The sequence below is a fragment of the Engystomops pustulosus genome, chromosome 8, assembly GCF_040894005.1.
Source record: "Engystomops pustulosus chromosome 8, aEngPut4.maternal, whole genome shotgun sequence".
Taxonomy (NCBI): Eukaryota; Metazoa; Chordata; class Amphibia; order Anura; family Leptodactylidae; genus Engystomops; species Engystomops pustulosus.
In genome coordinates this window covers 89,967,934-89,987,051 of record NC_092418.1, presented here as the reverse complement: position 1 = coordinate 89,987,051, position 19,118 = coordinate 89,967,934, and the positions used below count along the sequence as shown (strand labels likewise).

Here is a 19,118-nt window from a genome sequence, read left to right as displayed (position 1 = left end):
TCAAAATGGCAAAAAAAAGTACCATTTTCAAATTCTGCGCTATTTTCCGTTACAGGATTAAACGCAGTGAAAAACAGTTTTGATGGAGAGGGCTGAGCCCTTTCCATACAAGGTGGATGTTAGCTGCATATTGCAGCAAACACCCATTGGGTAACACCCGTGGTCGGTGCTGGCACCGTTTGCAGGTGTTAACCCTTTAATTTCCTTCGGCAATGCCTCAGTTTCCATGACAGCCTTGTGTCTTCCAAAGACCCAAAGCTGTCTATTTTTAACCTATTCATTACAATGTGCGATTTCCACATTGTAATGAATGAGGAGAAAGATTCCAATGTACTGCCATACTGTAGTAGATCGGTTGCCATGGTAGCCTCGGGTCTTCGTTTGACCTAAACATATTAGGTATCGCCGCGTCCCAAAATGCCTGATCTATCAAAATATAAAAACGGTTACGGGTGGCGGTGACCTCCGAGGCGGGAAATGGCGCCCAAATGTCCGAAATGCGACTTTTACACCTTTTTACATAAAAAATGATCAAAATGTCACACAGACCTCAAAATGGTAGCAATGAAAACGTCGCCTCATTTCGCAAAAAATGACCCCTCACACATCTCCGTGCACCAAAGTATGAAAAAGTTATTAGCGTCAGAAGATGGCAAAAATTTTTCTTTTTTGTACACATTCGTTTAATTTTTGAAAATGTATTAAAACACAATAAAACCTATATAAATTTGGTATCACCGCGATCGCACCGAACCAAAGAATAAAGAGGCGTGTTATTTGGAGCGAAGAGTGAAAGTCGTAAAAACTGAGCCGTACACGGCATGTTAAAATAAATAACATTACGGGAAAGTAAAATTTGTTACGCACAAAATAAGCCCTCACACAGGTCTGTACACGTAAAAATGAAAAAGTTATGGATTTTTGAAGTTGGAGAGCGAGAAATGAGCCGAAAAACCCTGCGTCCTTAAGGGGTTAAAGTGCCCTAGGGGTTTTGAAAAATAATTAAAAAGAAGTATATGAAAAAACCTAAAAATTCAAATCACCCCCTCCCCTAGAAGCCATAAATATAAACAGTAAAAATCATAAACATGTTAGGTATCGACACGTCCCTAAATGTCCGCTCAAAATATAGTAACGCATTTTAACGCCATTAAACCCATAGGGGGAAATAGCGACCAAAGTATAAAATACCATTTTTTGCCATTATATATGAGAAGAAAAAAAAATCTGTAAAAAGTGATCAAATGACCGTAGAGTCCGAAAATTGGTAGCAGTGAAACCGTCAAATTTTTTTCCTGCATCCCAGTACATGGCATGGAATATTAAATACCGTCACTATGAAGTGTAATTTGTTACGCTGAAAACAAGCCCGGCTACAGATCTTTACATGGAAAAATTAAAAAAAAAAGTTATGGATTTTTGAAGGTGGGGAGTAAAAAATGGAAATGCAAAAATGAAAAAGGGGTTAAAAGGGTGTGGTCAGGAAGTTTAACAGGTTCCACATGTTTTTACAAGCATAAAGTCACGGAAAGTTGATGAAGACAAGATCGTTTAGTACCCCCTTTACCTTGCTGTGATAGACATCATTCACCAGACTTCAGGAAAGCCAGTTAGCGAGGTCAGTGGGTGCAGAGATATCCATCACAAAGAACTTTGAGAGGCCTAAATAATAGTAAAACCCCATAAATTACCCCACTATAGAAAGTTCACCCCTCAACATATGTAAAACAACTTCTATTAAGTCCATTAACCCTTTAAGTGTTTCACATGGGTTAAAAAATATGGACCTGCGATTTAGAAACTATAGAATTTTTTTTGGAAAATACATTCATTTAGGCCAAAACTGACATTTTCAGAATAAATTAAATGATGAAACGCACTGCAACGTTTGATGCCCAATTCCTCCCGAGTGTACTGATACCCCATATGTGGTGGTACACTGCTGTACGGGCGCACAGCCGAGTATAGAATGAATGGAGGCGCCATTCACAGCAGATTTGTATTGTCACATTGTACGACCTATAAATTTTTTTTTTTTTTGGTAATGCGAACATATGAGGTCTTATTATGTACGGGATGAGATACAATGTATAGATAATTTATTTTGGGAGTCTAAAGCTTATTCATGAGATTTTATTAACTATTTCAAGGGGGACACAAACAAAATAATCAATTTTTATTTTGGATTGTTAGCATTTTTTTCCCCCGCTCACCTTAACGTAAAAATAATATTTTATCTTTATTCTCTGGTTCACTACGACTGCGGTGATACCTCATTTATATAGTTTTTCTTATTTTTGCTCAATTTTCCGGAGCAAAACCAATATTGGAGAAAATCGCATTGTTTTTACTATTGACAACTTTTCAGGGCCATAACTTCTGTATTTTTCTGTTGTCAGACCTGGTTGGGGGCTTATTTTTTGCGAAAACAGTTGTTCTTTTCAGTCGTATCATATTAGGGAACGTAACTTTTTTTGATCACTTTTTAGAACATTTTTTGTGATGGTGTTTGATGAAAAATTTTTCGAGTTTTTTTTTACGTAGTTCACCGAGCGGGTTCAATATTGATTTAGATTTATTGTACAGATTAATACGGACGCGGTGTTACCAAATATTTATGTTTTTGTGTTTTATTTACTTTATTTGCATTTTATGTGTTCCTGGGGGGATTATGGGACTTTTATTTTATTTATTTAATTACCGTATATTATAAAAAGATAATTTTTTTTACTTTTTTTACACTTTCTACTTCTTGGTTTGAATAAGCGATCATCCGATCGCTTATTCAAGCCTTTACACTGCAATAAACTTGTATTGCAGTGTATACTGTAAGTAACTGAGCATGCTCAGTTACACACAGCCGGGTCCTGCCAGGAGGCGGAACCCGGCACAGAGAGGAGCCGACAGCCCCGGGTCACTCGTCGGAACCAGGGGCTGAGGCAGGAGGGATCGGATCCCCCGGTAAGCACACCGATCCACACCGATCCACGGGGGACACACTTGCACGCCGCGGTCATGCTTGACCGCGGCGTGTAAGGGGTTAAACACCCAGGATCTGAGTTTTTCCGATCCCGGGTGTTAGTGCCGGGTCTGGGCTGTGATATCACAGCCCGACACCGGCAGCAGCGAGACCCGGTGTCCCGAAAACTTCTTCTGACGCGCCGCCGTAGAAAGGCGTACGCGTCAGAAGAAGTACCCTTAATGACCGCCGTAAAAAGCCGATAGGGCGGTCATTAAGGGGTTAAGATCCGTTATATACATAAACCATTGCAAGCCATGAAAACATTACCAATTCTATATCAAAATACACTGCTCAAAAAAAAAAAAAAAAAAAGGAACATTAACAACATCCTAGATCTGAATAATTGAAATATTCTCATTGAATACTTTGATCTGTACAAAGTTGAATGTGCTGACAAAATAAAAGGAAAAAAAAACATCAATGGAACTTAAAGGGGTTTTCCCATCTGGACATTCACATTGAATTCAATTCATTTGCCATATGTAAACATTTCTTCAAATGGATGTTATTAAAAAAAAAAAAAATGTGCCTGTGTGAAGATAATTTCTCATAAATGTAGCCATGTTGTCCCTTAGAAACAAGATATCTTCCTCAGATACGACCACCTCACATTTAGGCAGTGGTGGCCAGACATGTGCTATTGAGTCCTGCCTGACCACTTGGAATCAGCAATCATTACCACAGGATGGCTGTGCGACATACAGTAACTCCCAGACATTTCATACACAAAAACCTTTTGTGTCTTCAGCAGAGGTGGCCGTATCCAAGGACACAATCTTGTTTCTAAGGGACCATATCACTACATTTATGAGAAATTATCTTCACACAGGTAAAAAAAAATTTTAATAAAATCTAATTGAAGAAGTGTTTATAAATGGCAGATTAATGAAACTGAATGTGAATGCCCAGATGAGAATTTATTAACCAATGGAGGCCTGGATTTGATATTACCCACAAAATTAAAGTGGGAAAACACACTACAGGCTGATCCAGCTTTGATATAATGTCCTTAAAACAAGTTCAAATAAGGCTCAGTATTGTGTGTGGCCTCCACATGCCTGTATGACCTCCCTAAAACCGCTCAACATGTTCCCGATGAGGTTGAAGATGGTCTCCTGAAAGATCTCCTAAACCTGGACAGTGTGTGGTGCAACGTGACAATGGTGAATGGAGCAAGAAATGATGTTCTAGATGTACTCCATCGGATTCATGTCTGGGAAACGAGCGGCCGGTCCATAACTTCAACGGCTACATCTTGCTGAAACTGCTGACACACTCCAGGCACATAAGGTCTAGTGTTATCCTGCATTAGGAGGAACCCAGGGCCAACTGCACCCGTATATGGTCTCGCAAGGGTTCTGAAGATCTCATCTTGGTGCTTAATATCAGTCAGGCCAACGTTACATCTGACGTGCTCAGTGTGAACCTGCTTTAGTCTATGAAGGGCACCATTGGAGAATTTGCCAATCCTGGTGTTCTCTGCCAAATGCCAAGCATCCAGCACGGTGTTGGGCTGTTAGCACAACCCCTATCAGTGAACGTCAGGCACTCATACCATCCTCATTGAGTCAGTTTCTAACCAATTCTGCAGACACAAGCACATTTGTGGCTGCTGGAGGTTATTTTGCATGGCTCTGGCAGTTCTTCTGTTCCTCCTGGCAAAAAAGCTTGCTGCTGGGCTGTTGCCCTCCTGCGGCCGCCTCCACGTCTACTGGCATGTCTCCTGGTAGCACTTCCAGCCTCGGGAAACTACGCAGACAGACACAGCAAACCTTCTGGCCACAGCTCGCATTGAGGTGTCATCATGGATAAGCTGCATTACGTAAGCCACTTGGGCGAGTTGTAGTTGTCTCATGTTACCACAAGTGTGAAAGCACCCCAGACATTTAAAATTGACCAAATCAGCCAGAAAGCATTGGTGCTGAAAAGTGGTCTGTGGTCCCCACCTGCTGAACCACTCCTTTATTGCCTGCGAAACTTGGGTGTTGCTACCCAAGTGAACAGTGATTTCACAAAAGTTTGATTTACTTTAAGTTATGTGTTTAAGTGTTCCCTTTATTTTTTTGAGCACTGGATATAATCTTTTTTGGTTATACATTAAAAACCAAACAAAAATACACAAAAATAGCAAGTGTAATGAGGGTCCAGAAGATTGCACAAAACAGGACCTGAGGGTCACCATAAAAGCAATTCCCTCTGAGTGCAGTATAAGCAATAGTGCTTGATCTCCATAGTTATATGTCCCATGCGCAATGAGCCGGGCAAAACAGAGCTAGGGTGGGCTGGCAGGCCGGGCCTTTGGGGTACTGCCCAGGTCAGAGACCAACTCATCACCATCATAATGTGTAGGTTTCCCCTACTGTGACTCAATGTTCCTGGTTTGAAATGCTGTCAATATATAGAAAACGCTGTTTTCAAATCCTAAGTGTGTACACTGGTCTATAACTCAGAGCCTCTCACACTCTTACAAATCCATGTACAAAAAGATAGCTTAGACCATCATCTGAATCAAAGTTCCTTTTATATAAATAAGTATTCAAAAGACAAATATATGGAATGTGTACTTCACCATTCTTCGGCTATATCATGCCGTAGTCCATAATAAAAGCCCACGCTTAGGCTTGCACTAAGACGCCGAACGCCTGGAGTGTCCTGTGTGACTTTTCGGAGGGAGGACATGTCTGAGGAATGAGGAACTCCCTCAAACGCCACACAGGACACTCCAGGCGTTCGGCGTCTCAGTGGAAGACATGGAAGCCTAAGCATGGACTTTTATTATGGACTACGGCATGATATAGCCGAAGAATGGTGAAGTACACATGCCATATGTTTGTCTTTTGAATACTTATTTATATAAAAGGAACTTTGATTCCGATGATGGTCTAAGCCAGTGATGGGGAACCTTTTAGAGACACAGTGCCCAACCTACAAACAAAACCTACTTTTATGTTGCAAAGTGCTAATATGACAATTGCGGCAGTAACCTAATGATCCAAGCTGTTTTACAAGTTTCAATCGTATTGGCGTCCTGAGGACACCAATACAATAGAAAGAAGATGGAAAAATTTGAATTATAGCTTCCTTCCAGGGTCCCCTGAAGAGGAAGAATCAGGGGACCCAGAGCTGGAGCCCCAACGATAATCCATCTCTATCCACACCTTCTCATGTAGTCCTGGCAGCTGGTGCTGGGGTGAAGGCCTGGGTGCCCACTAAAAGGGCTCTGAGTGCCACCTCTGGCAACTGGTGCCATAGGTTCGCCACCACTTGTCTAAGCTATCTTTTTGTACCTGGTTTGAAATGCAACTTATAGCCATTTGTATTGTAGATTGGGAAATATCATTTTGGAGAACAAGCACAAATCACTACCCTTTAACCAGGATTTTCTTTACTCTGCAAGAATTGCATGTATATTGACCCTCTAATTCTGTTAAGTTTAATCTTCTGGACCATCATAGTTACTATTTTGTGCAACTTACATGATTTGGGTTTGGTTTTAATATTCAATTAAGAGTATATATTTATAACTGGATAATGTATATATCCCTTATGGCTTACAATGATTTTTAAACATACTGGTAATTTAGGAGATCAATATCTGCTGACTGGAACCTTTTAAACAGAATACATGTATTGTGTAAATGGTTTCGAGATAACAACTGCTTGCAATATACCTCATTTAGGAAAATCTGAGAATTTGGCTATGCAGAGAGCATAGTAAACTCATGTGAGTATAGTGCTGTCCACCCCCTGCACCCAATGGCTGTGTCATTTTGCAGGCACGAGTCCTACAAGCAAAATTGTGCAATCGCTGGGCCTCATCAATGGAATGAACTGTTGAACTGCCTGTCTATAATCTGATTGTCATCTAGGAAGCCAGACACAAAGTGATCATCACTTTTATCACATCCTCCAAATTGATGTGAAAATGAGGTAGAAAAAAAGTCATATCTGCCAAACATAAGTTTAGAGACTGCAGGGGGAGTATCACGTCTTTACTTCTGTATACCAAGAAAAATGTTGCTGGTGTCAAATTTAAGATAAGACGTATCATTTAGTTCGCATCAGGCTAACAGTTCTGTGATCTACAGAACCACAGATAGACCCAGTTTAAAAAAAAAAAAAAAAAAAAGTGACACTACCCCTCCAGCCTCTAAATTTTACCCATCTGTGGAAAATATGACCCATCTCAGCTCATTGTCACATGACAATGAAAGAACTTTTTTTAATAGGTAAATGGGTGTTATATCACCTAAATGGAGGGTATTCTAGAAAGAACATGTAATACTTTGAGGGGGGCTAGTAGTGGGGTAATATCTCGTGACAGGTTCTCCAGAAAAAAAAAAAATTACCAAAAAAATATGCAGGGTCCTGGAATGAGAAGGTGAAACTTTGCTAGAATACTTAGTGGAATAAAGTCACACTTTCTATTGGAATGGTGCGGCATGCTGCATCTTCCAGCGTAGATTTTGATAAACATCTGATCTACTTAAAACCTCTTTTAGATCTGAAGAACAAATAATTGTCCCTCTTATTCACAAGATATAGGAATAGTGTGACCATTTTAGGCCCCAGCAAGTGCCCTTAAGAGACCCACAAAAGACAAAGCACGAGTGCATATGCTCAACCTGCCCTGATTTTATTTCTATGTAGCTTGTGGGAAGCTGCCCCATGACACGGAACAGACACAAGTCAAGCATGCACATCAGCACCAAACTCAGTATGGGACACTACAGGAGACTTTCTGGACTCCATTCAAGTAACTTATGGGGATTCCAGTGATCAAACACTTACCCCCATCTCCCGTATAACAGTTTTAGTGGTGTATACGGGAAACAATGCACACAGATTGCTACAAATGGTCTAGCCAGGACTGGAAACCTGACTTATTAAAACTATAAAATGTAATCAGCATAAACAAAGATTACCAATCATGATTATGAATCATTGCTACAAGACATCAATAACTAGGCAAATGGCAATAAAACACTAGACCAGGCATATAAACCATTATAATGATGCATTATGTCTCCTCAGCTCCCGTTCCACCATCCAGTTCCACTATTGGGGCATAGCATGTGCACCATCACTCCATTTACCATCTTTGATTGAAACAGCCAAATATGGCATACACATAGGCCATGTAAGTAGTGCTCACAACAATGCCGTTCAGATAAGGGCCGAACATTCTCAACTTCTTGATAGACCAATCCTTTAAACAAAACTCTCATCGGCCTCAGATCTGTTCAGATAGGACATAATGTTTTCATTCAATAACAGACACCATATATGAGAAAGTGTTACAGTACAGTGATCACAAGTGAACTAATACGGATTTTCACAGTGGAAGGTTTGTGACAAACTGGGCTCCTGGGGTGCTAACAGTGAACAATCACTTGCGTTCAACAAGAGGATGTTGTGTCCCTTTAAGCACATACAAGGTCATTGCATCAGCCTGGTATATACAATAAAAATGAGCTACAACAGGTATATATTTCAGGTCATTGTAACTGTCTACAATCTGGTATATACAATGTAGTGACTGGGTATAGACATAAGGTCAAAGCATCAGTCTGCTATATACAATGTAGTGACTGGGTATAGCTATAAGGTCACAGCATCAGTCTGCTATATACAATGTAGTGACTGGGTATAGCTATAAGATCACAGCATCAGTCTGCTATATACAAATGTAGTGACTGGGTAAAGCTATAAGGTCACAGCATCAGTCTGCTATATACAAGGCAGTGACTGGGTATAGGTATAAGGTCACAGCATCAGTCTGCTATATACAATGTAGTGACTGGGTATAGCTATAAGGTCACAGCATCAGTCTGCTATATACAATGTAGTGACTGGGTATAGCTATAAGATCACAGCATCAGTCTGCTATATACAATGTAGTGACTGGGTATAGCTATAAGATCACAGCATCAGTCTGCTATATACAATGTAGTGACTGGGTATAGCTATAAGGTCACAGCATCAGTCTGCTATATACAAGGCAGTGACTGGGTATAGGTATAAGGTCACAGCATCAGTCTGCTATATACAATGTAGTGACTGGGTATAGCTATAAGGTCACAGCATCAGTCTGCTATATACAATGTAGTGACTGGGTATAGCTATAAGATCACAGCATCAGTCTGCTATATACAATGTAGTGACTGGGTATAGCTATAAGATCACAGCATCAGTCTGCTATATACAATGTAGTGACTGGGTATAGCTATAAGGTCACAGCATCAGTCTGCTATATACAATGTAGTGACTGGGTAAAGCTATAAGGTCACAGCATCAGTCTGCTATATAGAATGCAGTGACTGGGTATAGCTATATGGTCACAGCATCAGTCTGCTATATACACTGCAGCCAAGCTACACAGCAATGACGAGTATAGATATAAGGTGCGAGATGGAGACATCCCCCCCTCCCCCATCCCATAGACGCAGGTGCCCTGCAGCCCCGCGCCATCCGCCCGATCCCAGGCACCGTCATGGCCAGGGTGAAGGGGGCACTGATCATGACAGGGGTGACCCCCTCCAGGGAGGAGGAGCGGTGGGAGGGTGAGCCGGGGAGGTAGAGGGGTGGGGGGTTCAGGAGGACATCTGCCCTCCCTCCCCCTAGGGGGGTTGTCTATGATCCAGCCGCGGCTCATCACTTACCGCTCCGGCATCATCGTCCAGCACCGAGGCGGCTGCCAGGCACAACGAGCGCTGACGGCGGAGCGTCCTACCCACAATGGGCGGGTACCTATCCAGAGAAGTGGGTGGCCGTTCCTCGGGAGCTGACACAGGAAGTAACGCTTCTTGTGGGCTTTATTTTGGTGTCTTTTAGTGCCCGGTGCCCTCTGCCTGTGCCCCGGTAACCTGCCCGCCGCCCACGCCCGGGATGGGAGGGGGGAAGACGGCCGGAGCGGGAGGCCCGGGCCGGCGAGCTGCTGCTGAGGCCTATGGGGCCTAGTCCTTACCTGGCCGCCACCACCGCCGCCTTGGTCGCTCTCGTCGCTGCTGTTGCCGTGCTGCAGATACTCGCTCTGCCCGTCCACCTCCATGGCGGCCATTTCCTCTCTCTTAACGGGCTGCTCGGGAGCTGAGGAGACACAAAATGACAGAATCAAGCGCCATGACTGAAGCCTGCGGGGTTCCCCCCTCCTCCTCTGTGGCGGCCGCTGCCTCCCTCACCTAGACGGCGCCGCTTCCCTCCCCCGGCGCGCGCCTCCCGGCTCTCTCACACACACACACAACCTCTTTCCCGCTCTTTTCCTCCCCCCTCACAGTCACCGCTAGAGACGTGCGGGCGGCTGATTTTTTTGGTTACGTACCGGTCATTGTGTTTGTGGCAGGATATTAAGGAGAAAAAAAACCAACAATCCACAAGATGGAAGCCACCAGGCCCGGGCGGGCAGGGCTGCGCAGGCCGCGGTCGCTTTATTAGACGCGTAACATGATTAGAGTATAATAATCACAGGCGCGCTGCGGACGGAGAGAACCAGGCGCGTTTTTTTTTTCCTATTTTGATTGACGGTGCGGGAAACACAAAAGGTGGGGCTTGCAGCCAGTACGGGGGGCGTGTGACGTCACGCGTACGGAAGGCCCGCCTTTCCCCTTGCGCGTCATTGGCCGTGAGGAGGCGGGCGCGCGACGCCCATTGGCGGAGGCGCGTGTCGGTTACTTGAGTCTTTTTTTTTTTTTTTTTCCTTTCCCCTTCTCCTCTCCGACTCTACGCGGGCTTCCTGTGAGGCTTTACGTGACGTGCGCGCCCCCTGTGTTTACTATCGCAGACAATAAGAGTGGTGTGCGTGCACGAGCGCGGCCGGAGGCTCCGGTGCCCGCGCCCGCAGCAGTGGTGGCAGACAGGGCCCTGCGTGCTCCCGCTACAGCGGCCTAGTCATGTACCTGCCGCATCGTAGCCTATCACTGGCTCCATATACTGAGGGACAGCGGCCTTTTCTTTCCATTACACATCAATATTCTGTGTGTCAAAAAAGATGATTAAAAATACCATATAAGGTCATGTTCACACGGATTTGAGAGAGGCGTTGATTTTCCTGTCAAATACACAATTTGCAATAAGATACGTTCTAGATACATATATATGAATAGAAGAAAGTAGATGTTCCTTATGGCCACATTTACACAATGGAGAATTCTCGGCCATGTTTTCCACAGCTCGTATGGGAGAATTGGGTCAGAGGTAAAATACCTACAACTGAGCTCCATCCCTGTGGCTCTCGCTGATGGTCTGAGGGATCCATGAAAAACGGATCAGACTTGCACATGCTTGGTTCGTTAACAGAACGGACATACAGGGGCAGATTTATCATGCTGTCTGAAAGTCAGAATATTTCTAGTTGCCCATGGCAACCAATCACAGCTTAGCTTTCATTTTACCAGTGCTCATGAATATTTTAAAGGGGAGCTGTGATTGGTTGCCATGGGAAATATTCTGACTTTCAGACAGCTTGATAAATCTGCCCCAATGTCTTTTAAAAAAAACTGATCTATTAGAAGCGAATGAGCTCAGTGTTAGGCTTCACGCACAGGATAGTATATATAATATCTGTGAGCTAGATGCCAAATGGGCAGCGACGTCTGTTGCGCAAACTTACGTTTCGGTTGTCAGCGCACCAGGTCCTATTCCTAATGGCCCGCTACTATGTAGATGGGAGGAGTGACAGGCACTCACCTGTCCCATCTCCGCTTGGCCGAAAGGTGCCTCAAACTTCCCCATTTGCGGCCTGTTTTGGTACAGGGCCTTAGGCTTCCTGCACATCTGTGGCCCGTTTTTGCGGTCTGTATGTCATCAGTATGCAATCTGCTGAGCTGTATCTCCACAAAAATGGTCCGTGTCATCAGTTTTTGCAGGACAATGGTGGCAAATGATGTCGCTAGCTTCTCTAAGGTCTCTTAGACACCAGCGAGTGTTGGCTGGAACATCTGGCCAGAACACTGACAAACCCGATCTCAACTGAAACGCTAAGTTCAGTTCCGAATGCTCAGCGTTCAGGTCGGACGTTCCAGCCAGCACATGTTGTGAGTTGGATGCATCACACTTCTTGGTGTGTGTGGGGCCTAAACCTTATAAATGGTCACATCACGCTGTTAAATAGCAACTGATCTGCAAATACAGATGCCACACAGATAACATCACTATGTCCCCTATGTTGTTTTTGCATTCCCATAGATTTTTATAGGAATGCTTGAGCCAGGTGTAGGAATAGGATCTGCTCTGAGTTTTCTACACACTTCACACGGATCTGTGAAAAACAGATGTATGTGCAAGAGGCCATTAAAATGTATGTCTCAGTGTGACATAAAACGGATAGCACAGACTAAAAGAAACCCTTCACATGGGCATAAGTCTGTAAAATTTGGGACATATGAATAGTGTATTTCTGGAATTGAACAATGTCCCAGGGCCTGGAATCTTGGCACCAAAGTCTTATATGATGCTAAGATTTAGTGCCTTTCATGAAGACTGCAGTCCAATTCAGTAATCCTCCAGAAAGATAAGTTATCACATATCACTAAGTCTGGGTCCTGGGGCAATGTTCAGTCTAGGGAAAACGGACCAAATTTTGAGAGCAGAATATACCTGTGTCAGGCTGGCCTAAACCTGTATAAACATTGTATGTGTTGGATGTGCAACAAATAGACCATTTTTTTTCTATGTAGACTGGAAATTAGAGAACAATATAGGATTACTTTATTTTTTTCAAAAATAATGTAATCTCCATTGATCAACATTTGATGGATTTTTTTGTAAGGAGGACATTGCTGCAGAAAACATTCTCCAAATCATGACACTTCCTCCACTACCTTTCACTGACTTTTTTACACACTTTGGGTTCTTGGGTTCAGTCTTTCCCTAGTTTGTCTACGAATATAACGTTTCTCATCAGATCTAAAAAAAATTAATTTGCTTTCATCATGGGCTGAGCCCTCTTGATATAGAGGTGGGGTTTGCTGCATCTTACAGCAAACACCCATCACTAATACCCGCAATCGATACAACCACCGAACGCGGGTATTAACCCTGGCTATGCCACCACCAGCATTGGGCACTGCCATCTTGGTTCCGATTGTTGCTTCCTGAATGTCATCGGGTGGCTGCAATCGGTTACCATGACAGCCTTGGGTCTTCGTCACACCCGAGGCTGTCAGGTTTCTTTAGATTCATTACAATGTGCGACTGGCCATATACTGCAATACAGTAGTATTGCAGTATATGGTAGGAAAGATCAGACCATCTAGGGTTAATGTACCCTAGAGGATCTAAAAAATAGTAAAAAAAAGTTTAAAAATTAATAAATTTAAAAAAAACGAATAGTTCAAATCACTCCATTTCCCCAGAACTGATATTAAACGTAATAAACAGTAAAAATCATGAACGCGTTAGATATCGCCATGTCTCAAAATGCAGTATAAAAACGGTTATTGCCATAATGGAAAAAAGCATCCAAATGTCCGAAACACGACTTTTACATCACATAAAAAAATGTAATGAAAAGTTAGCAAAATGTTACACAGTCCTCAAAATGGTAGCAATGAAAACGTTGGCTCATATCGCAAAAAATAACACCACCCACAGCTCCGTACATGAAAAATTCATTAGCGTCAGAAGATGGCGAAATTTATTTTTTCCCATGCACATTAGTTTAATTTTTGAAAATGTACAATAAAATCTGTATAAATTTGGTATCACCGTGATCGTACCGAATCAAACAATAAAGCAGAGGTATTATTTGGGGTGCACAGTGAAAGTCGTAAAAACTGAGCCCACAAAAGCAAGTGACGCAAATGCGTTTTTTTTGCCAATTTCACCAAATTTGAAATTTGTACCAGCTTCCCAGTACACAGCATGGAATAGTAAATAATGTCACTGAGAGGTAAAATTTGTTACGCAGAAAATAAGCCCTCACACAACCCTGTACACAAGAAAGTTATGAATTTTTGAAGATGGAGAGTGAAAAATTAGCGAAAAACAATGCGTCCTTAAGGGGTTAAAACATGAGGGGTAAAAAGGGCTAAAGGCCAACTGTTGTTTTGTAGTATGTATATATGTATAGTATGTATGGAATCCTAAGAGGTCCATTTTTTTGCAGCTTTAAGGTTTTTATTTGAGGTTTTTATTATTTGTTATGTTTAATTAGGGATATATAGGTATGATATACACTCACCGGCCACTTTATTAGGTAGACCTGTCCAACTGCTCGTTAACACTTAATTTCTAATCAGCCAATCACATGGCGGCAACTCAGTGCATTTAGGCACGTAGACATGGTCAAGACAATCTCCTGCAGTTCAAACCGAGCATCAGTATGGGGAAGAAAGGTGATTTGAGTGCCTTTGAACGTGGCATGGTTGTTGGTGCCAGAAGGGCTGGTCTGAGTATTTCATAAACTGCTGATCTACTGGGATTTTCACGCACAACCATCTCTAGGGTTTACAGAGAATGGTCCGAAAAAGAAAAAACATCCAATGAGCGGCAGTTCTGTGGGCGGAAATGCCTTGTTGATGCCAGAGGTCAGAGGAGAATGGGCAGACTGGTTCGAGCTGATAGAAAGGCAACAGTGACTCAAATCGCCACCCGTTACAACCACGGTAGGCAGAAGAGCATCTCTGAACGCACAGTACGTCGAACTTTGAGGCAGATGGGCTACAGCAGCAGAAGACCACATCGGGTGCCACTCCTTTCAGCTAAGAACAGGAAACTGAGGCTACAATTTGCACAAGCTCATTGAAATTGGACAGTAGAAGATTGGAAAAACGTTGCCTGGTCTGATGAGTCTCGATTTCTGCTGCGACATTCGGATGGTAGGGTCAGAATTTGGCGTCAACAACATGAAAGCATGGATCCATCATGCCTTGTATCAACGGTTCAGGCTGGTGGTGGTGGTATCATGGTGTGGGGAATATTTTCTTGGCACTCTTTGGGCCCCTTGGTACCAATTGAGCATCGTTGCAACGCCACAGCCTACCTGAGTATTGTTGCTGACCATGTCCATCCCTTTATGACCACAATGTACCCAACATCTGATGGCTACTTTCAGCAGGATAATGCGCCATGTCATAAAGCTGGAATCATCTCAGACTGGTTTCTTGAACATGACAGTGAGTTCACTATACTCAAATGGCCTCCACAGTCACCAGATCTCAATCCAATAGAGCATCTTTGGGATGTGGTGGAACGGGAGATTCGCATCATGGATGTGCAGCCGACAAATCTGCGTCAACTGTGTGATGCCATCATGTCAATATGGACCAAAATCAATGAGGAATGCTTCCAGCACCTTGTTGTATCTATGCCACGAAGAATTGAGGCAGTTCTGAAGGCAAAAGGGGGTCCAACCCGTTACTAGCATGGTGTACCTAATAAAGTGGCCGGTGAGTGTAGGTGTGATAGTACAGCTATCACATTTTTACATGATCTTATTTTAGATATCAAAAAGGATCCTCCCTTTAAACCCTAAGTGACTACAAGACCGTGTGACTACATGTCTTCTGAGAGAATCTCCTGCCTCACATTGGAAGCCACTGGCAATAGGGAGGGGCGACTGCACAATAGAGCACAGAGATTGATGGATGAGATACCTTAGCAAACCGGTATTTCAGACCTAATGGCTAGCGCTGCCAGGGACACTTTTTCCTGTAGTTACATGTTCATTCATGCTGATGGTTTCCTTTTAACATTTTGCCACCGTTGTCAGCACTGGACTTCCTGACCAGGGAATATTTTTTTTAAAAAACCTTATGTGTCCCTTTATGTGGCAATAACGCTGTAATGCATCCAAGTGATTTTGAGTACGTTTTTTTTGTGTAACATGTTGTACTTTATCTTGTTTTTATATATGAAAAATTGGAAATATTTTTGATTTTTAACATTTGAACTTTTCTGATTTTCATACAACGTCACACCTTCTAAGTATTACTATACCTTTAGTGTATATGTTGCCATCATTTTTTAAATGCCTTTAATATTTTTAGGGTAATAGAAGACTTTCAAGTCTAATGGGAAAATATACCCAAATTTTCAAGGAAATTTCCAAAAATTAACTCTCAGGCGGTTTTGAAAGGCTTTAAATCAATGACCACGATATTTAAATTGTACTTGAAAAATACACATAGGATCGAAAAACGAAAAATTATGTGAAAAATATTTTTTAAAAATGCATCCAATGATACTAAAGTTGACCCTGTATTTTCACCCCCCGGGGGTGAGGTGGGGGAAATCCAATTTTTTATGTAGAAGCCACATTCAGCATAACCCAGGAACATCGACATGGATTAATTTAAGTCACTTTCCCTATGAAGTTCTCGTTGCTAACAAAGGTTTTAAATATTGAATGCTCTACATAAAGTGCTCGTATTTGGGAACATTGGAAGCCTTTAGAAAAATATTGCATACATATATTTTCAGATTTTGGATCTGTGTATTTATCGAAATATTTTTGTGTATTTATAGAAATGTTTTTTCACAGATTTAGATTTTTGGCGATTACACCTCCATCTGTCAACAAAATTGAAAATGGTTGAGGTCAAATCAATGTAATTTTTCCTGAATTAGAGTCTGAATCCGAAATAAAAATGGGGGTTGCCATTTAAGATTTGTAAGTTGCCCCCCGCCCTACCCCTGGGGGTGGGGTAAAGGGCTGAGTTTGGTATTATTAGATAGGTTTTTGAAAAATATTTGGTACATATATTTTTAGTTTTTCGATCCGATGTGTATTTTGCTAGATGTTCCAGTGTCCCGACCTTTTTGTTACACCATGTACAACTATGTATTTCACATGTACAGAATAGACAATGGGGCTCATTTACTAAGGGTCACGCTGCTCACTTTTGTCGGACTTTGCACCTTTTTGGGGGATTGCACGGCTTGGACAAGTGTCTGCACTGGAATTGTGTTGATTGGATTGTGGCGCAGCTGCGCTGCTTCCATGTGGCACAGATTTCGGGTCGTGACGTTGAACGATCCGACTGATTCGGACTGAGCGCAGGATTTAACTTTCAAATTGTGTCGCAAGCCCTTACATGCACCACTAAAAAGATGTTGTCAGACCTGAGCGGGGAAGCGACACATGCAGGATATCAGGCGCACGATCTTAGTGAATCCCGGCATAGTGCATTGGAGTCGGGCAGTTCTGTGAACTCCAGTGGCGGGGTAAGTAAATGTGCCCCAATTTGTTATCATTTGACTTATTTTTACTTGTTCCCTGTAAATTGTCTTCCTATAAACACAATCAGGGGAAACATAGGGAGAGGTCATTGCCAAGGACATCACAGGGAAAATTTCCTGTCTTGATCATACAATTCCTTACTAACCCCATAATTCAAACCGTACCCAAGACGAGATCTCACTATTTAGAGCTCATCATACACACACCTACATGAGACCCAAGATCCCAAACTGTAAACCCACAACCAGACTTTAATCATAATTGTTATCATAAATTAGGGAAAGTTGCAGCTACTTCTAGGCGATTGGAAATGTTTACTTATCTTGTACTGATCCTCAATTACAACCTTTATTATAGTTCATAATGAGATTAATGTATAGCCCTTCGGCACACAAAAGAACAGACTAACGCCTGCTCGCCCGAGCACTGTCTGAACAAATGTTTCCTTGGCTACATGAGGGATATTCTACTGACTACCTTTAACAAAATTGAAATGTCTGAGATACAGACCAAAACATCTATGAGATACAGACCATATGATGACCATATTTCCTAGGAAAATGACTACAAGAAGAAGGGCTCCCAGCATCATGATCATATATGATGCTGACAGCCACTGTTTGCCCTCCAATGACTGTCCTGAAATCGGTATAACATATAGACAAAGGCTGTACATCAGCCAAAACGTACGTCGGGGCTGTTGTTATTCCAGGCAGTGACCAGCAATACCATGGGTGAGTTTGTTTTGTCTTTAACTATGATACTTTCATGTATTACTATGCACGAACACACTTGTGTCATACCTCCCCCATGTATACTCATTATAAACACCATGGCCACTGATGCCTATATATACTCAAGAATAAGCCTACTTTTTCAGCACAAAAAAACCCAAACTTGGCTTATAATCGAGTAAAAAAAATATAGGTTTTACCAGGTTTTTGTGGTAAAATTAGGGGCCTCGGCTTATACTTGGATCGGCTTATACTCAAGTATATACAGTATATTATTATCATATATTGCTTTAATCAGTATGTTATTATCAATTTGTGTAAAATAAAGTATTTACATTTTTTCATACATTTCTTTGTCTATATTTGTTTGTTGTTGGATTTCTCATCCTTTATATGGATGAACAATAGGTGTATATAAATATGGCCAACATATAGACCAAGCATGGTCACACTGTGGATGTATGATGTCTCTGTCCACTGTGTTGTGGTCAGGCTGTGGTACTGCAGTGAGTGAACTGAGCAGCGACACTTTAATTGCCTGAGGGTTACGTACTACACAGGGAGGATAGGCCTCGCTATCAGCCCATTTATCATTCCAGAAAAATTTAGGCTGAAAAGAGCACTTACAAAAACCATTAGCAAACTGCTCAATGGTATGTGTGTTCTTTTTTTCTGAATTCCTCATATCTGATCCAGCTTTCCCTGTCTGAGATGTATACCTTGTGGATATATACCTTGTCTGAGATATATACCTTGTGGATGTATACCTTGTCTGAGATATATACCTTGTGGATGTATACCTTGTCTGAGATATATACCTTGTGGATATATACCTTGTCTGAGATATATACCTTGTGGATATATACCTTGTCTGAGATATATACCTTGTGGATATATACCTTGTCTGAGATATATACCTTGTGGATGTATACCTTGTCTGAGATATATACCTTGTGGATATATACCTTGTCTGAGATATATACCTTGTGGATATATACCTTGTCTGAGATATATACCTTGTGGATATATACCTTGTCTGAGATATATACCTTGTACCTTTGTTTCTGTGATCCTGTGTAAATCAGGGTGTCAATGATGCGGTCATACCTATTGTGCATGTGTTTTTTTATCTTTTTTTAATACGATTCAAACATACGGACCTAAAAGCAACAGGTAAGGCTTC

General features: G+C 42.1%; 1 protein-coding gene across 5 annotated transcripts in view; it reads right to left on the bottom strand.

Moving 5' to 3' along the window:
* SP3 (Sp3 transcription factor) overlaps window positions 1–10,667 on the bottom strand; it is a 31,603-nt gene extending 20,936 nt beyond the window's left edge. For 2 of the 5 annotated variants that reach the window (XM_072121692.1, XM_072121696.1), the window contains exons 1-2: window positions 10,344–10,667; window positions 9,990–10,111 (exon numbers count right to left, since the gene is read on the bottom strand). In XM_072121692.1, coding sequence (XP_071977793.1) covers window positions 9,990–10,111; window positions 10,344–10,350 — 129 coding nt within the window. In that variant the 5' untranslated portion in view covers window positions 10,351–10,667. The other 3 variants (XM_072121695.1, XM_072121693.1, XM_072121697.1) reach the window with 3 other exon arrangements.
* Between the last annotated feature and the right edge of the window lie 8,451 nt (window positions 10,668–19,118).